The sequence below is a fragment of the Momordica charantia genome, assembly GCF_013281855.1.
Source record: "Momordica charantia cultivar OHB3-1 chromosome 6 unlocalized genomic scaffold, Mcharantia_2.0 BLBB01000006.1, whole genome shotgun sequence".
NCBI lineage: Eukaryota > Viridiplantae > Streptophyta > Magnoliopsida > Cucurbitales > Cucurbitaceae > Momordica > Momordica charantia.
Window position 1 is genome coordinate 5827660 of NW_028275164.1, and position 15459 is coordinate 5843118.

General features: G+C 31.3%; 1 protein-coding gene across 1 annotated transcript; it reads left to right on the forward strand.

The window, feature by feature from the left end:
* Nucleotides 1–5264: 5264 nt before the first annotated feature.
* LOC148210593 (ethylene-responsive transcription factor TINY-like) lies at nucleotides 5265–6567 on the forward strand. Its single transcript, XM_088126186.1, has one exon. It carries the CDS (start codon nucleotides 5420–5422, stop codon nucleotides 6125–6127), a length of 708 nt encoding a protein of 235 aa, XP_087982312.1. The 5' UTR covers nucleotides 5265–5419; the 3' UTR covers nucleotides 6128–6567.
* The last annotated feature ends 8892 nt before the right edge of the window (nucleotides 6568–15459 follow it).

Here is a 15459-nt window from a genome sequence, read left to right on the forward strand (position 1 = left end):
GTTTTTTTCTCCTTTTTTTTTTATACTATATAGGAGATTAGTTAATAAGTATTTAATGGATAAAAAAAAACCAAGATGACACTGAGATATTGGATTTTATTTATTTTAAAAAGAAATGTCATGAGCATGGAGGACACATGGATTTCCATGTGAATGAGATAGAATCATCAAGAACTTGGATAAAAATTAAAATAATAATAATAATAATAATAATAATAATAATGGTTTGTTTAACTAGAAAATGAAAAAAAAAAAAAAAGGATGGCTCCACATATTAAATGGATCATAGGGTCGGATCCATGGCCTAATGGGCTAGTAGTACTGTTTCAATATTGAAGCTTCAATCACCATCCACATTAATTTCTTACAATCATCAAATAAATGTTTGTATGTTTTAATTTCTTTCTGATTTTTCACACTTCCCCCTGCAAATTTTATATGCTCTCTTCTCTTAATGACATATAATTAATGAGTATGTGTTTCTTTACCTCATCAAATCAAGCATTCAATTACATCTTCAACCTTTTTTTTTTCTTTTTTCTTTTAGATGGTCATTAAATTTAATCTAATTTAAATATCTTTTTTTGTAATCCTGTGTTGTTTTTCATTCTCTAAAATTTTAGATTAAAAAAAATATATGAAATAACTTATTTTCAACGTTTGAAATTCTCCCATTGATGATATTATGACAAAAAAATAACAATAAATGAAAAATAAATGAAGAAGTCGAAAAGTATCACTAAAATATTAATAATAATATTTAATAATAATATAGAAAGTACTTAGGAAGTGTGACATTTGAATTTATTAACCCAAACAACTTCTATAAATGTTTATGATTTTTTAAAGATATTTATAGGAGGAATATTTTGATTGACACTTATATAAATTAAACTGATATACTTTCTGACATTTAAGTACTCCTTGATTAGAGGATTAAAGAATCATTCTTTCACAGTTCATTTCATGCTTAGACCAATTTTGGCTTCTTCCATAAACATGGAAAGTGGGTTTTGTTTAATTGGGGAAAAAATTAAATAAACTTTAGTGCTAAGAGTTGAAACCCTATTTAATTACTCTGAATTTCAATTTTATACCACCATTTTCTCCCTTTTGTGAGATGGCTAATGATATGTCAAATCCTAATCTCAATAATAAAAATAAATAAATAAATAAAATCTTGTAATACTTCTGGAGATATATGCGATTTTTTTTTTCTTAATATGGTAGTGAAGAAGACTTTAAAAGCCTTCACTGTACTTTGCCTTTCCCATTTTATTCCAGTTGCTTACCTTCAATGTATTATTATTTTCATGTTTAAATTTTATTTTAGTTAGTGAATTGTCGGGATCAATTATTTATTTTAATCTTTAAATTAGAAAAACAATTGTAGTTCTCGTGAATGTCTTGTTGTAAATTATTTTACATATGGATGGTGTGATTATGTACGTTAATGAGCTCACGTGGACATATATTGAAACTATATAGGTTAGTTGAGATAAAATCAAAAGTAAAGTAGACAATATCATGTTATTGTAGATATTTGGGGGTACGAGAATACTCTTGTCTTTAACATTGAGAACTCAAGATTGTCCCTTAAATATTATTTCGACCTCATTCTTTTTAATCCAAAATGTTCAAATGTTTTATTTTAGTCCTAATCTTTCAAATGTGTTGTTTTAGTCTCTTAAATGTTTAAATATTTTAGTCATTGACATTAATTTTAATCAATAATTTGGACATACATTTAGATCTCTCTCAAAACCCAACACCAAATCATTTACCATTTAGGTAACTAAACCAACCAACCACAAAAAAAAAAAAAAAAAAAAAAAAAAAAAACCACCATCAATGATCATGCTCTTAATAAAAATAGCTTTCTATAAAATTAATAACAATCATTAAATGAATTTTTTAGCGTGACCTTGTGACCTAAATTGATCTAAAACACGTTATGGTGACTACCTATTTAGATGACATTTTGACACTCAATTAAATATTATAGAGTTAGACAATTGTCCATTGAAATTAGTTAAAGATACACAAAATTAAAACTGATTAGATCCCTCGTTCATATACATCATCAATCGTCACACGGCATTTATGAATAATTTTGTTTCTTTACCTATAGAGTTGGAAGTTAAAATACATAATTTTATATGGGTAGGGGAAAGGTATTTTAGGTATGGTAGTGAAATATGGTTAAAGATAAATGCATAGGTGGACAGAGGTGTGAGAATTAAATGTGTCCCAAAATGTGCATGATTCTAGTACTAGATTCGCTCTACTCAATTTAATGTACCCTCTCAACTAAGTAAATTAAAATAATATATGCAAAAACAAACAAAGAAAGAGACTAATTTTATTTTATTATATTTCTTTTTCTTAGATATGGTATGGTATATGGTATGGCTGTGGCTGTGGCTGCCTTAATTCAAATATTTCATGCGGCTGGCTCTGTTATTGAAAAAGAATATTAATTTTACAATATGCTTTGGGAGACCAAAAATACTGCAACCACTTAACCAACGCCATGCCCTTAAATAGTGGCTGATTAATTATGCTTCCTCCATTGGACCCCCACACATTACTCTATTACCTTCTCTCTCTCTATGTTTTTTTACTTCTGCTTTTTCATCAACATCGACCTAAGAGATTAATTGACATTTCTGATGTAAGAAAATATAAATAAAATAATAATATCACAGGTGGGAGTGGAGATTCTAGTTCATGACCTTTTGGCCATAAGGATATTCCTTGAACCCTTAAGTCATTCAGGCTATCCTTTTGGATATTATAGATAAATGTCTTAATCAGTGTATAAGAATAAGATATCAATATTTTTGTAAAATTGAGACCTCGATATTTCGATTAACATCAGTATTTAGAACCTTGTTTATAACTAGCATTTGAAGAATTAATAATCACTTTGGTTTTTTTTTTCAATTAATTTTGTTAGAATAAAATAAAATTTGAAATATATATTTTCAAAATTGACTAGGATTTTATACATTTTTTTTTTTGGTTAAATTGGAAAAAGAATTGTAGACATAATTTACAAAATCAAAATGGTCATGGATGGATGGGACTTTACAAAATCGAAATGAAACATAATATTTTCTTGCGACTCAATTAGAGTTTGCTCTTAACTATTTGAATAAAATAAATAAAAGCAAATTGATCATATTTTTGGTGTTTAAATAAGAGAAGGATACAAAATGAAATTGGAAGTGTAAGGAGAATTTGTGTAGAATAATATTGTACCAAAATAGTAGCTGAGTTTGGAAGCAGCAACACGCTTCAAAAAAGGGCATTTCTAAGGCACACACGCGGAAGAGGGGAGAGATTTTATTTAAACAGAAACCAACACAAGTGCATTGAATTTGTACACAATATTAATAGATAATATCAGAAACAAATTAAAAAATAGAAGAGAGAAAAATAAAATAACGCCAATAATTGATGGTTAAAAGAGAGAAGGAAATTAGGGAATTATGGTATAATGGTTGCCCAATAATAGGCTTCATTTTGAATGGATTTTGGTCTAAAAATAAATATTCTCATCCTATGGCTGCTGCTTCTATTAGTAACTTTTGTTTTCTTTTTGGGTATGCGTTTAACGACTGTGAGAGATTGACCTCAATATTAATATATATATATATAATCTTTTTTTAAATGTCTATTTTTAGGAGTAAATCGTTTTTGTTTTATCTAAAATATCCCGTCTAATACGTCTTTTACCTTAAATTCGAGCTTAAAGTTTCAATTTCATTAAAGCTTAATTCAACTCTAAATTGAATGAAATTAATGTTTTAGAATATTATTACTGATGAATTCATTAATAAATCGCAATTAAACTCAACTGGTTAAGGTATATATCTCTAATGAAAAATTTGCGTGTTTAAAATTTCACTTTGCATATTGTTGTACTAAAAAAACTAATAGATTCTACAAAAATTAATTCTAACGAAAAATTTAAAAGTAAATTATAGAGGACTCAAACTTAACCACCGGTAAAAGAGCCACTTATACTGAGACACTAAAATGTCCAATAATCAACTAAAAGCAAACCCACATAGTCACAAATTTTTTAGAAAGAAAATAAACTCAAAGTAGAATAATTTTTGTTAGGAGGTCAAAACTAATACAAACATGCCATCCTCCCTCGTAGAGACATGTGTGTCGAGGCCTCAGTCCTGACACGTGGAGGATGAGGAGGAATGGCCAAGATATCCTTAAGGAAATCTTAGCTTGGCTTCGACATACATGAGATTTTGACCGGTGAAAAATCTGTTGGCATTCAATGGGAGGATGATTCTACTATCAAAGGATGTTTTATTTGCCATCGAAAATCCATTAAAGAGTAGGTATGGTCATGGTCACTGTACAATGGCAAAGACTCCCTCAAAAGATGGAGTCTTACATTCTAAAAAGTATGTTATCTCTTGTATTTCACACAAGATCAACTCAACACTAACACTGGTACTATTTGCTGACATGGCAAACAAGCTGGAATCATAAATCAACAATTTCTCTCACTTATTTAAAGATTAGACTTAAGGGTAAAAACAAAGAAAAAAAAAATTAACTCATCAAGATTTTGCGAATACACTGTCGTCTTAATTATACACACACATACATATAAAACATAGGAAGGGCTTACAATATAGCGATGATTTGCAATAATTCTTCTAGGTGAGGAAGAAGTGTAATGTAACAAAATCATTAATTATTGAGAAATGGCAAATTGATTTTATTTAATAAAAATCTATTATTATCAGCCTCAACATTGTAAGAACCCTACAAACATTAACATTGAACACTATCATCTTGCCCATTCCATCCATCTCTCAATTATCTGTTTTAAGATTTTCAAAATTTTCTTATTAAAAAAAAAAACCCAAAAAAATTGTCCCACACCACTAATCCAGCCTGGGAGGGATCACCCACCCCCTACTCCTTGTACCTTCACCGTCCTTCCCAATCCCTCTAAAAACTCATATTATATTTAATTCCCATTTTATAAAAATTATAATAATAAAAAAAAATAACATAAATCTTTATTTGTAAGAGACAAACCAAAGATAGGCTACGATGATGGGAAAGAGGGTGGTGGGTGAGATTATTATTATTTGAAAAAAGAAAAAAGAAAAAAGAAAAAAGAAAAAAAAGATGAAATTATTGAATTTTTCATGGGAGAAATAATCCTCTACTCCCGTATCCATTATAATATCTCGAGTGATTAAGGGGCATTGATGGCTCCTTTATATAAACCCCATTATACCCATTCGTGTAGGGGTGACTTAACTTCTAATAGCCCACGTTTCCCCTCACTTCATTTCCTCCCCTTGTCCAAAACTAGTTTACAAACAGTTTCCTATTTTGCTTCGTTGTTTCTGGTCTTTCGTTTGCAATTGCAATGGCATTGAGAGCCAGCATTGAGAATGATCAGCCGGCGGCGTCGTCGTCGTCTTCTTCCTCTTCTTCTTCACCGCCTTCGCCGTCCACGTCGTCCGGGGCGGCGGTCGGGTCCAACCGGAAACGGCCACGGGAGACTAGTGGTAATAACAACAGCAAGCACCCGGTTTTCCGTGGGGTCCGGATGCGGGCGTGGGGGAAATGGGTATCCGAAATCCGCGAGCCCCGAAAGAAGAGCCGGATCTGGCTGGGGACTTTCTCCACGCCAGAAATGGCGGCGCGTGCCCACGACGTGGCTGCCCTCACCATTAAAGGAAACTCCGCGATTCTCAACTTCCCGGAACTCGCCGATCAATTCCCACGACCCGCGTCCAACTCGCCCCGAGATGTACAGGCCGCCGCCGCCAAGGCCGCCTCCATGGAAATAACCCCAAACCCCTCTTCCTCTTCCTCTTCCTCTGCTCTGTGCCCGGAGGAGCTGAGTCAAATCGTGGAGCTACCGAGTCTGGGGACGAGTTACGAAACGGCCGAGTTGGGGAACGAGTTCGTATTCGTCGACTCAGTGGAGGGGTGGCTCTACTCATACCCCTGGTACCACAGAGTAAATGCGAATGTGGATCAGGAAGACGATTATGGGTCGTTGTTCACAGACCAAATATTAATGGCGGAAGATACAACTGCCTTTGAGGCTTTCTTGTGGCAACACTAAACAAAAAAGGAAAAAAGAATTATTCCTCCTCCATTGCCTTGCCATTCGCGTGTGCTTTTTCTTCTTCCTTCTATTTGAAGCCCCCTGTTTCTTCTTCTTTTTTTTTTTTTATATATATATATAAACCACATTGATTTTCTGAATCGAAAAAGGGGGCCAAGCCAATTACGGTTGTCTACTAGTGACACTGAGTAATAATAATGTGAGATTTGGGTTTTGGGTTTTTGGGGCGTTGAATTGAATTCCTCAATCTATCTCGCCTCCATCTGTTCATATAATTTTTCTTTTTTTCTCTTTTTTGGTGTTTTCTTTGGTTTTGGGGATTTAGGTGTGTGTGTAATGTTTGTTTGTGCTCTAATTATGCAGCTGATAGCTCCTCTAAGTTTTAGTCCTTTTTCTGACTTTTGGAGCTTATTAATGCCATATTCCACTTCTCTCTCTCTCTCTCTCCTCTTTTTTTTTTTCTCTATCTCTCTCTCTCTCCTCTTTTTTTTTCTCTATCTCTCTCTATTTTAATGAAATGGGTAAAATGGAAATTAATTTTCCAAGGTCTGTTGTAATTCCTGAAAGATTGAGGGGACAGATGTCACATCACGATCCAAAACAAGATAGCTAGGTAGAATTAGTTGTGATTAATTAGAATTAATTAATAAGGAATCACAATATTAATGACCCACCTTGTTGGGGTTAAATGGAAGCTTAAGTCACTTCATTACCCCAATTACGGGACCAACTTGTTAACTATATTCTTAACATTTAGAAAAAAAAAAAAAAAAAGAACCCCTCTTAAATTAATTAATTGGCAGAATTTCACATGGTCCAGGCCTTGGGATGCGTAGGATTTTTATGCAGAGCAACGGCAGAATCTCAATTATAATACTTTAATACACCAGTTTAACTCATAAACTCATCAATACTCAATAATAAATCCATTTTGTCTACACTAAACCCCAAAAAGTACTAAATTTTATTTTATTTTTTTAAATATAAACCCAAGGAGTCTTCTACTCCTGCTCTTATATATATATATATATATATATATATATATATATAATATTAATGGCCGGTGAATTCCAATAATTTAATGCTGAACTCCATTCCAAAAGTAGTTCAATGGGCAATTTTGAGTTGGTATAAAGAATCTATTGGAGATGTAAATTTTTATGCTATCAATTGTCTTTGAGTGGAGAAAAGAAAAAAAAGGCAATTCGAGTGGAATAATTAGTAGAGAAGAGGAGGAGGTTAGTAAAGTATGAGAAATTGATTGTTGATAGATTAATGTGTTGGTTTTATTTAATTTTGGATATGTCACAATCTAAATGGCATAAATAGTACTGCGGCGTAATTAGTGGATATTAAAACTCAACTACCTCAACCATACCATACGAATAAAAAAGCTATTATTCTTTTTCAATAATAATACAATCAACCCATCTACAAAAATTAGGATAGTTGAAAGTAAGTTTTTACGGGCTAGCATCTGTCTTCACATTTATCACCATAAAATAAACAAAATAAAGTAGAATAAAAATCAGTTTTTTTTTTCACAGAAAAAAATCAATTTTTTAGGACGACATCTAAGCATTTTACAACTAACTATGTTTCTTGTTTCTCTCTCTTTTTTTTTTTTACATTCACAAAATTATATATAAATTTTGGAAACAACCAAAACAAGTTTCTCCATCCATTATTCTCATTTCAAAATTTGTTCCACAATATAAATAAAAAGACTGCTCTACCATACTTGAATTCATGAATATTGGAGTCATGTCATTCATTTTTCTTTATTAAAAATGAAGAAACAGAAACAAGAAATAGGATTCTTACCAAACAAACCCGATCTTTTACAGATCATCATTATGTTTTTTGAAAAACATAATATGAACAATATAAATTTGCAACGAGTACACTCTGAAAATTATCGATGAAAGATCATTCCAATTATGAATCGACCCTAAAGAGAGACTAGGAAAAGAAAAAATCTTATAAATCTAGTCGGGACAAGAATTCAAATGTTCGTAGAAATTTCGATAAATTAAGAACCGTGATATTCTTGTTGACATTTTTTTTTTAATCAATGAATATTTTGCTCCTAGATTAAAAGGGCGCATCTAAATGGACATGGTGGCCCAGACCGCATTAAAGTTTGAGCAAGTAAAAGCTGTCTTTATCCTATATAGTTGTAAAGAAGACTCTCCCTTTCCGAGTTTCTTATGCCCAATTTCTCTTTTTACTTGGATTGGTTTCAGGTCTCAAACTCAAAATGGGTCAAATCATTGAAAGTGATTTTTTTTTTTTTTTTTTGTTTATGACGATTCAGCAACTTTCCCTTCTGTGGGGCTGCATCGATTAAACTTATAGCTTTTCTCCAATATAACCCATTTCCCATTCTTTTCTTTGAAAAACACAATCAAACTTGTCTTTACTTTGACTTTCTACTTGCCCAATGAGACATGTGTAACATAACCAAAGAAATTTGTTAATAACTTTCTACTTTCAATCTCCATCTCCCCTTGATCAAAACTATACTATAATCTAGCTATTATCTTATTAACTTCTGCTCTTGACTTCATCGTGAGTTCAAAATTTTTAATTCAAATTTCCTACCTTGTTAAGATCTCTATAAAAAGTATTAAATTTACTCCGATATAATCCATCAGTTTAATTTATTCATGTTTAAGATGGTATGATCTTATCGTCACAGTAAGTGTAGATTGTATTGATCGAACTACTATAAATCAATGTGTCCTTTATTCTCTCTATTTCTCATTTATTTGTTATATTTATTGTTAGAACTTAGTTAGTTGATATTCTATATTTTTCTAAAATTATTGGTGTTGTCGGACAGTTTAAGATGGTATCAGAATAGGATAGTCATGCATGTGTTTTTGGTTTATAAATAGTTTATTCACGTTTAAGATGCCTGAACACACCCGGGACGAGAGAAAAAAATGCGCTATTGGTGTATTTGGGTTTAAAAGAATTGGAATTTTGTGGTAAGCATAAAAAAGTCACATTATTGAGGATTGGCTTCAAGAGGAAGATATATACCTTTTCATTGAATGTGAACGGGACAGAAACTTAAGACCTATTGGCATTGGTGTCTTCTCCCAAGCTTCAACAAAACCCTATAAATTATTTTTTTTAATGTGATATACTATAAGACCAAAATAATTGAAGGTCAAAATCCAGCAACAATTGAATGTCATACATGTGGAAGCTTTTGCGAAGTTAAGGAATGCCCCACTGTTTTGGGGTTACTCCCTTCTCTCTAGGGCACTGCCCTTCCCCTTCCCCTTCCCCTTCCCCTTCCCCTTCCTCACATTTCATACCAAACAAAGTTCTAAGCTTTAAACGAATTTTGGGTTCCTTCAAAAGTTTATTCGAAAGGGTTATTAAATGCTGATTTCAAATGACTCCTAGAAGACTAAACATATTGCATGTGCACTCATCTAAATAAGTATTTATTATAAGCTTCAATAGTCTTGGAAAATGGTTCAATTCAATTCTAATATGAACTTGGCAAATTACCACCTTCGGGTTACCCATTTACATTTATTAATATTCATGAGGTTCCATTTGGGATCCTTAACATTCCTCTTCAAGATCGTGGCTTCTTTGGCTTATCAATCTTGGCCATATCCCATTTTTGGATCTTGGGTTCTGGTACCATATTAATATTCATTTGGAATTCCATTTCAAAACCAATTGACAATGGCAATGAGAGGAGTAACTCATATCTATTATAAACTATTGTAAGGTCTCTTCCTTTTTCAATGTAGGATCCTTAATGCCCCATCCTGGTTCAAGTCTCGTGGAGCAGGTAGTTGGGATTCCCTATTCAGGAATGAGACCCGTAACATCTGTTACAATAGTGGGTGGCCGTCGATACCCCAAATTTTAGAGAACCTATAGTGTAAGCCATATGATATTGATTCCACGTCATCATATATTATGTATATGAACTTTATAGGATTAATGTTAATAATAAACCTAGTACAATAACGAAGTAGTATTTTATACTAATCTAAGTCAACGTGAGATCCACATTTTGAAAAATGCAGCACTTTTAAGGTAATTAAGGTTCTTTAATTGGAGGGGGAAGTTGACCTTAGTTTTCCAAAGCAATTAATTGGGATTTGGGGAGAAAATGGCATAGTTTAAAAGCTAAGGCATTTGGTAATTAAAGAAAATAATGCCAGCTGATTTCCTTCCCTAATCTCTTGCTACTTACATTTTTTTCTTATGTTCACAGTTTAATTAAAGATGATTAAACAGCAAAATTTAGCATAACGATGAATTAAAATCAGAAATGTAATTAGAGGCAGAGGCATGGCCATTGGTGATCCAATAATGGCATCAAAGGCAATCGCACGTGCTCCTCAGCTGCCGCTGTATGCGCTTTCATTAACCACCTCTGATCTGTTTCTTTGCTGTGACTGTCAAAACAAATTTAGTTTATTTCTTTAGGTTACAGATTTGTATACCTTAAATAATATATTTTTTATGTATTGAAAAAAGTAACGTAATGCACTCAATTTGAAACGTCATCTGTCAAAAAAAAAAAATCTACAAATTTTATTTCAATTAAGGTTTCGGAATGGGTCCAAATCACATCCATACATGCAGTAGCTATTGTTTTGTTTTCTTTTGTTGCATCATTCAATTTAGCAGTATCATTATTAATCGCTTTCGTGAATCTATGGAATTTCATGAACCCCAATATGGAAACAGAGGGAAGCTGCATATATATGATCTAAAAAGTTATTTGTTACCTAATAAGCTTGTGAAATATTAGAATCGTCAAAGGAAACAAAATCATCTCGGTTTCTCTTAGATTAAGAAAATCATATTAAAAAAAATAAGATTCTTTTAATAATTGAGAGTCGGAGCTTTGCTCCCTATGTTCAAGGGTACCTACGCCCATCTCAAGACTTGGATTTGAGAGATATCAAACTTTTTTGATATTAAGCTCACCATCCTTCTTTTAAAATTGAAATATTATATATATAAAAAATTAAAATGTAAAATTTCTCTCAATTCCTATGAAAATTTTTAGCTTCGCCCTCAAAGAAGATGTATTAATTCTTTATTCATATCTATAAGTTAAAATGAATTTTAAAAAAACGGTTATAGTAAAAAATCAGTCCACAACACACCTACAAGGGAAAAAAAAGGGACTCTTTCCGACACCAAAAATGTAGAAGAAGTACCAATTTTTCGTCGGAAAAATCATCGACATATCTTTGTCGGGAGAAGTCATTCGCTACGTTTTTTTAAAAAAACATCATGAAAAGTCCACTTCTTTTAACGTTTAGAAAACATGTACATTTGATAAACACCTTCCAAAATTTTCAAATAAATTTATCAAAATTATAAGAGATATTTTTCTAGAAGATATGTGAAACATCAATATTATTTTTGAGGTCATCATTCGTCTAAACAAATTAAATAAATAGGATGAGAATTTTCTTACCCACAATAATTGTAAATGGTAGTTTATATATATACATACTGAATAGAATTTTGACACCTTTATTGATAAAGAAGCGCAAGCTACATCCTTAGAGGTGGGGCCAAAATTAAGTTTAGTTAACAAAAAGATGTAACTTTAACTTAGTTGTTAATGTAAAAGTAAATTAGTTGGGAAGTAGTGGTAGTTAGTAAACGGAAATTGAAAATATTTGTCATGTCGAGGACACAAATCTTAATTAGGCTAATTAATTAATTGTTCTACTCGGAAAGCTAAAACCAAAAACAACGATATATAATAACATAGCTCATAATATAGCCAACAATTACACTAAATAATATAATAATAATAATAATAATAAGTGCCTACTTTGTCAAACCCATTAATCCCATCCTTCTAATCAATCAATTTCAATCTATAGCTCCATTTAATTAGGTTAAGTAGGGGTCGTTAATGGACTGGATTAAGAGAGTTCTCTCAATATGGTAGAGAGTTGTCAATAAATAAATAAATGGTTATTTGATGACATGGTTAAGATTATATATGATCTATTCATGTGAATCTTTTTAATAAATAAAAAAAATGATATAGAGAAATGAATGTCTGTCTACCATCCTCGCACAAATCTCTTTTTGATTTCTAGTTAGAATAATGCAAACATCAATAATGTTGAGATTCTAAAAGTTGTGTAATCTACTCTATTCATAAAATTATTTTTTTTTTGAGATATGAATACTTTGTTATGAACCTAACGATCCAGACACATTTATTTTTAGAGAAACTTAAATACATTAGATACATGTCTTTTATTCATTTATCTTATAATTGAATAGATGTCTACGTTGACAATCATTTGAAGTCACATATGGCAAATCAAATTGTGTGGAGTCGAAATGTCTTAATGTTAACTTTTTAAATCATTAAATTTTAGGTTCCAAAGATAGAACATGAAACTAAAATATATAAATATTTGAAAATGAATATGATCTTAATTAGTTCAAGCATATGCATGAATAAATTATCAATATTAAAAAAATCATATAATATATAAGAAGAAAACAATGTGGATCCATTGAATTTCAATTTGCTACTATAGCAAAAGTACTCCTATAGCACTTTAAAAATAGAAGAAAATAATAATAATAAAGGGACAATGATTTTCCCTAACTAAAAAGGCACCAAACACTGAATGGATTTGAGAAAATTCTTTGTATCCAATTGGAAAAATAGAGAGATTAGACTAATAATGTCTAATATATTGAAGTGTATTATCTTATAACTCTAGTTTTATGTACCACCTTAGCTCCTTAAAAAAAATAATTTAGTAACATTCCAATCTAAAAAATAAAAAATAAAAAATGTGTCAAGATGGAACAGAAATCTAAGTGTGGCTATGATTTAAAGTTATATTGAAAATTAAAAAAAAAATGAAAGAGGAAAAAGGCAAAGAAAATTGGGTAGAAGAGAAAAGTGAAGTAATATTGTTTTCATTTATCACATTGTACTCATAGTTGGCATGAAATGTATTGACCATGTCCATTGCTCCAAGTCTCTAGCTCACCCAACTTTTTTCTTCCAATCATCATGATTTGACATAACAATAAATTATAATTTAACACATGTTTTCGTATCATATACTATATTTTAATTTGTCTAATCCCCTTATTAAAGTTAATTAATTGTGAGACAAAACAATATCAAACCTGCATGACAATAAATTATGTTATTGTATACTTCTCTCTCTCTCTCTAGAACCCCTGAGAGAAGGAGACAAATTCCACCTTTCCACTTGCCCATATGGCCAACTCAACTCCTGATTGTAAGAGTAGTGATTTGAAATAATTTTAATCAAAACTCTTCCATGGCATCCCAAAAATGTCACAAACTAGCTATCTATATGCCATCATTATTTGTGAGACTTTGGTTGATTAATTGTAGTGATTTACCAAAAAAAAATATTCTATTATTGGAAAAAATTATTCTTGCGTGTCATTATTACTTTAAAAATTATGTGTTAAAAAATGATTATGTTGTTTTAATCACTAATGGAAGAAATCATTTTAGTTGGATCACAATATATTTCTTACTTTGGACAGTGTGACAAATATTAGTCACCTGAGAAAAACTCAAACGGTTTAATTCATCTATGTCCAGCCATAAAGTCATGAGTTAGAATCTGTTATCCCACTTATTTCACTAAATAAAATAGACAAATATTAAAAGATAAATTTTTTTTTTAGTAAAAATCAATATAAACATATTTCAATGATTAATATATTTTTCTAGTCTAATTAAAATAGTCATATGTTGTGGTAGTAAATGGAGGAGCCCAAGTTTTTGTTATGCTGTTGAATGTTACTTAGGGTTGTAAAATTACAGCTCAAAGGCTGAGATTAATTAGTTTAATATAATTAACATTAAGATTATATTGATGGGACGATGCATTGGGGTTGAGATACTCATAAAAATGAGCACGTGGATGAGATCGGATTCGGACCCACCGGGGAGGAGGCCGCGGCGGTGGCGCCGGAGCAGCCCTGGCAGGCTGTCGCCGTTAGTCCAGTAGGTCGCGGCGGTCCGGCGCCGGAGGTGGAGGAGGTGGTGGTGGTGGTGGGGTATGGTTGTTGTTGGGTTTCAATTTCTTTATTATTATTTTTCTTCTCTCTCCTCCTCCTCTTAAACAACAGTAAATGTCGGCACTGTCAGGTGAGTGCACGTGTCGTTCAGGTGAGTATGTGACCGGTGACCGGTTGTTGCCGGTTTCCCCCATTACCGAGATGTATATGTTTCAGACAACGTCGGTTTCAAGAGTGGAAATTAGATGCATAATTTTATTAATCTCTTTTTTTGTTTTATATTTTCAAGATTTGCGGCCGCAACGCAATTTGTTGACAATCTTTGACTCTCTCCCTTTCTCTCTCCTCAAATATTATTTTCCAACAAAAACATCTTAAATTATAATAATATACAATATAATTTAATTTCTGGTTAATTATTTTTCCATTTGTTTACTCACATGCAATCGTACTACAATCGGATATTTTAATTTTAATACATAAAATATACGAATTCTTTTTATTTGTTTTTTTTATTCAACAAAAAGAGACTGTGAAGGAAATTTCCTAAAGAGCCAAGTTTTCTTTTATTTCTTTTGTTTTTTCCATTGAATAATAATTGTTTTTTAGTCACCGTGGGCTTCCTAACGGGCCCATTAGCCGTACCCATCAAGATCCAAAGGAGATAATAGTGGGCCCTTTTATTCCTTCTTTTTTTTTTCTTTTCAAGAATATGATATTATAAAATTAGGTTCCACCATCTAATAAAGGAGTAAATAATATCGTCATCGTAAAATTAAAAGAGTTCATATTTGTTTTTTTTTGTGAATTAAATTTTATAGAAATGATAAAAAATAATTATGAAAATAGTCAATAATAAATTTAAATTGGGTAAATCAATTATCCATTATAATGAGTAGCCTTTTTAGTAGACAAAAAATTCATTCATAATTTTTAAAGAGTCAATATTAAGTTTAAACTAATTTTTAAAAGATACGTTATTTGTATGGACACATAAACAAATAATTTATGACATTTATATAAGTAAATTATAAATTTTAACTTCGCATAGAACTTTCTAGATGGGAGAAAAAATCGATGAAAAAAAAACAACCAACTGAGCTAGGTTTAAATTTGCTTGATTCCTAATAATTATAAGTACTAAAAAGACACCCGTTCTTTTTCAACAAGGTTGAATAACACAGAAAAACTCAACTCAAAATAAATAATAATAACAACAATAATTTATGTTAGAAATATTTTCTAGTGAGATCATGACAATCAAAAGTACAAATTGATTTTTC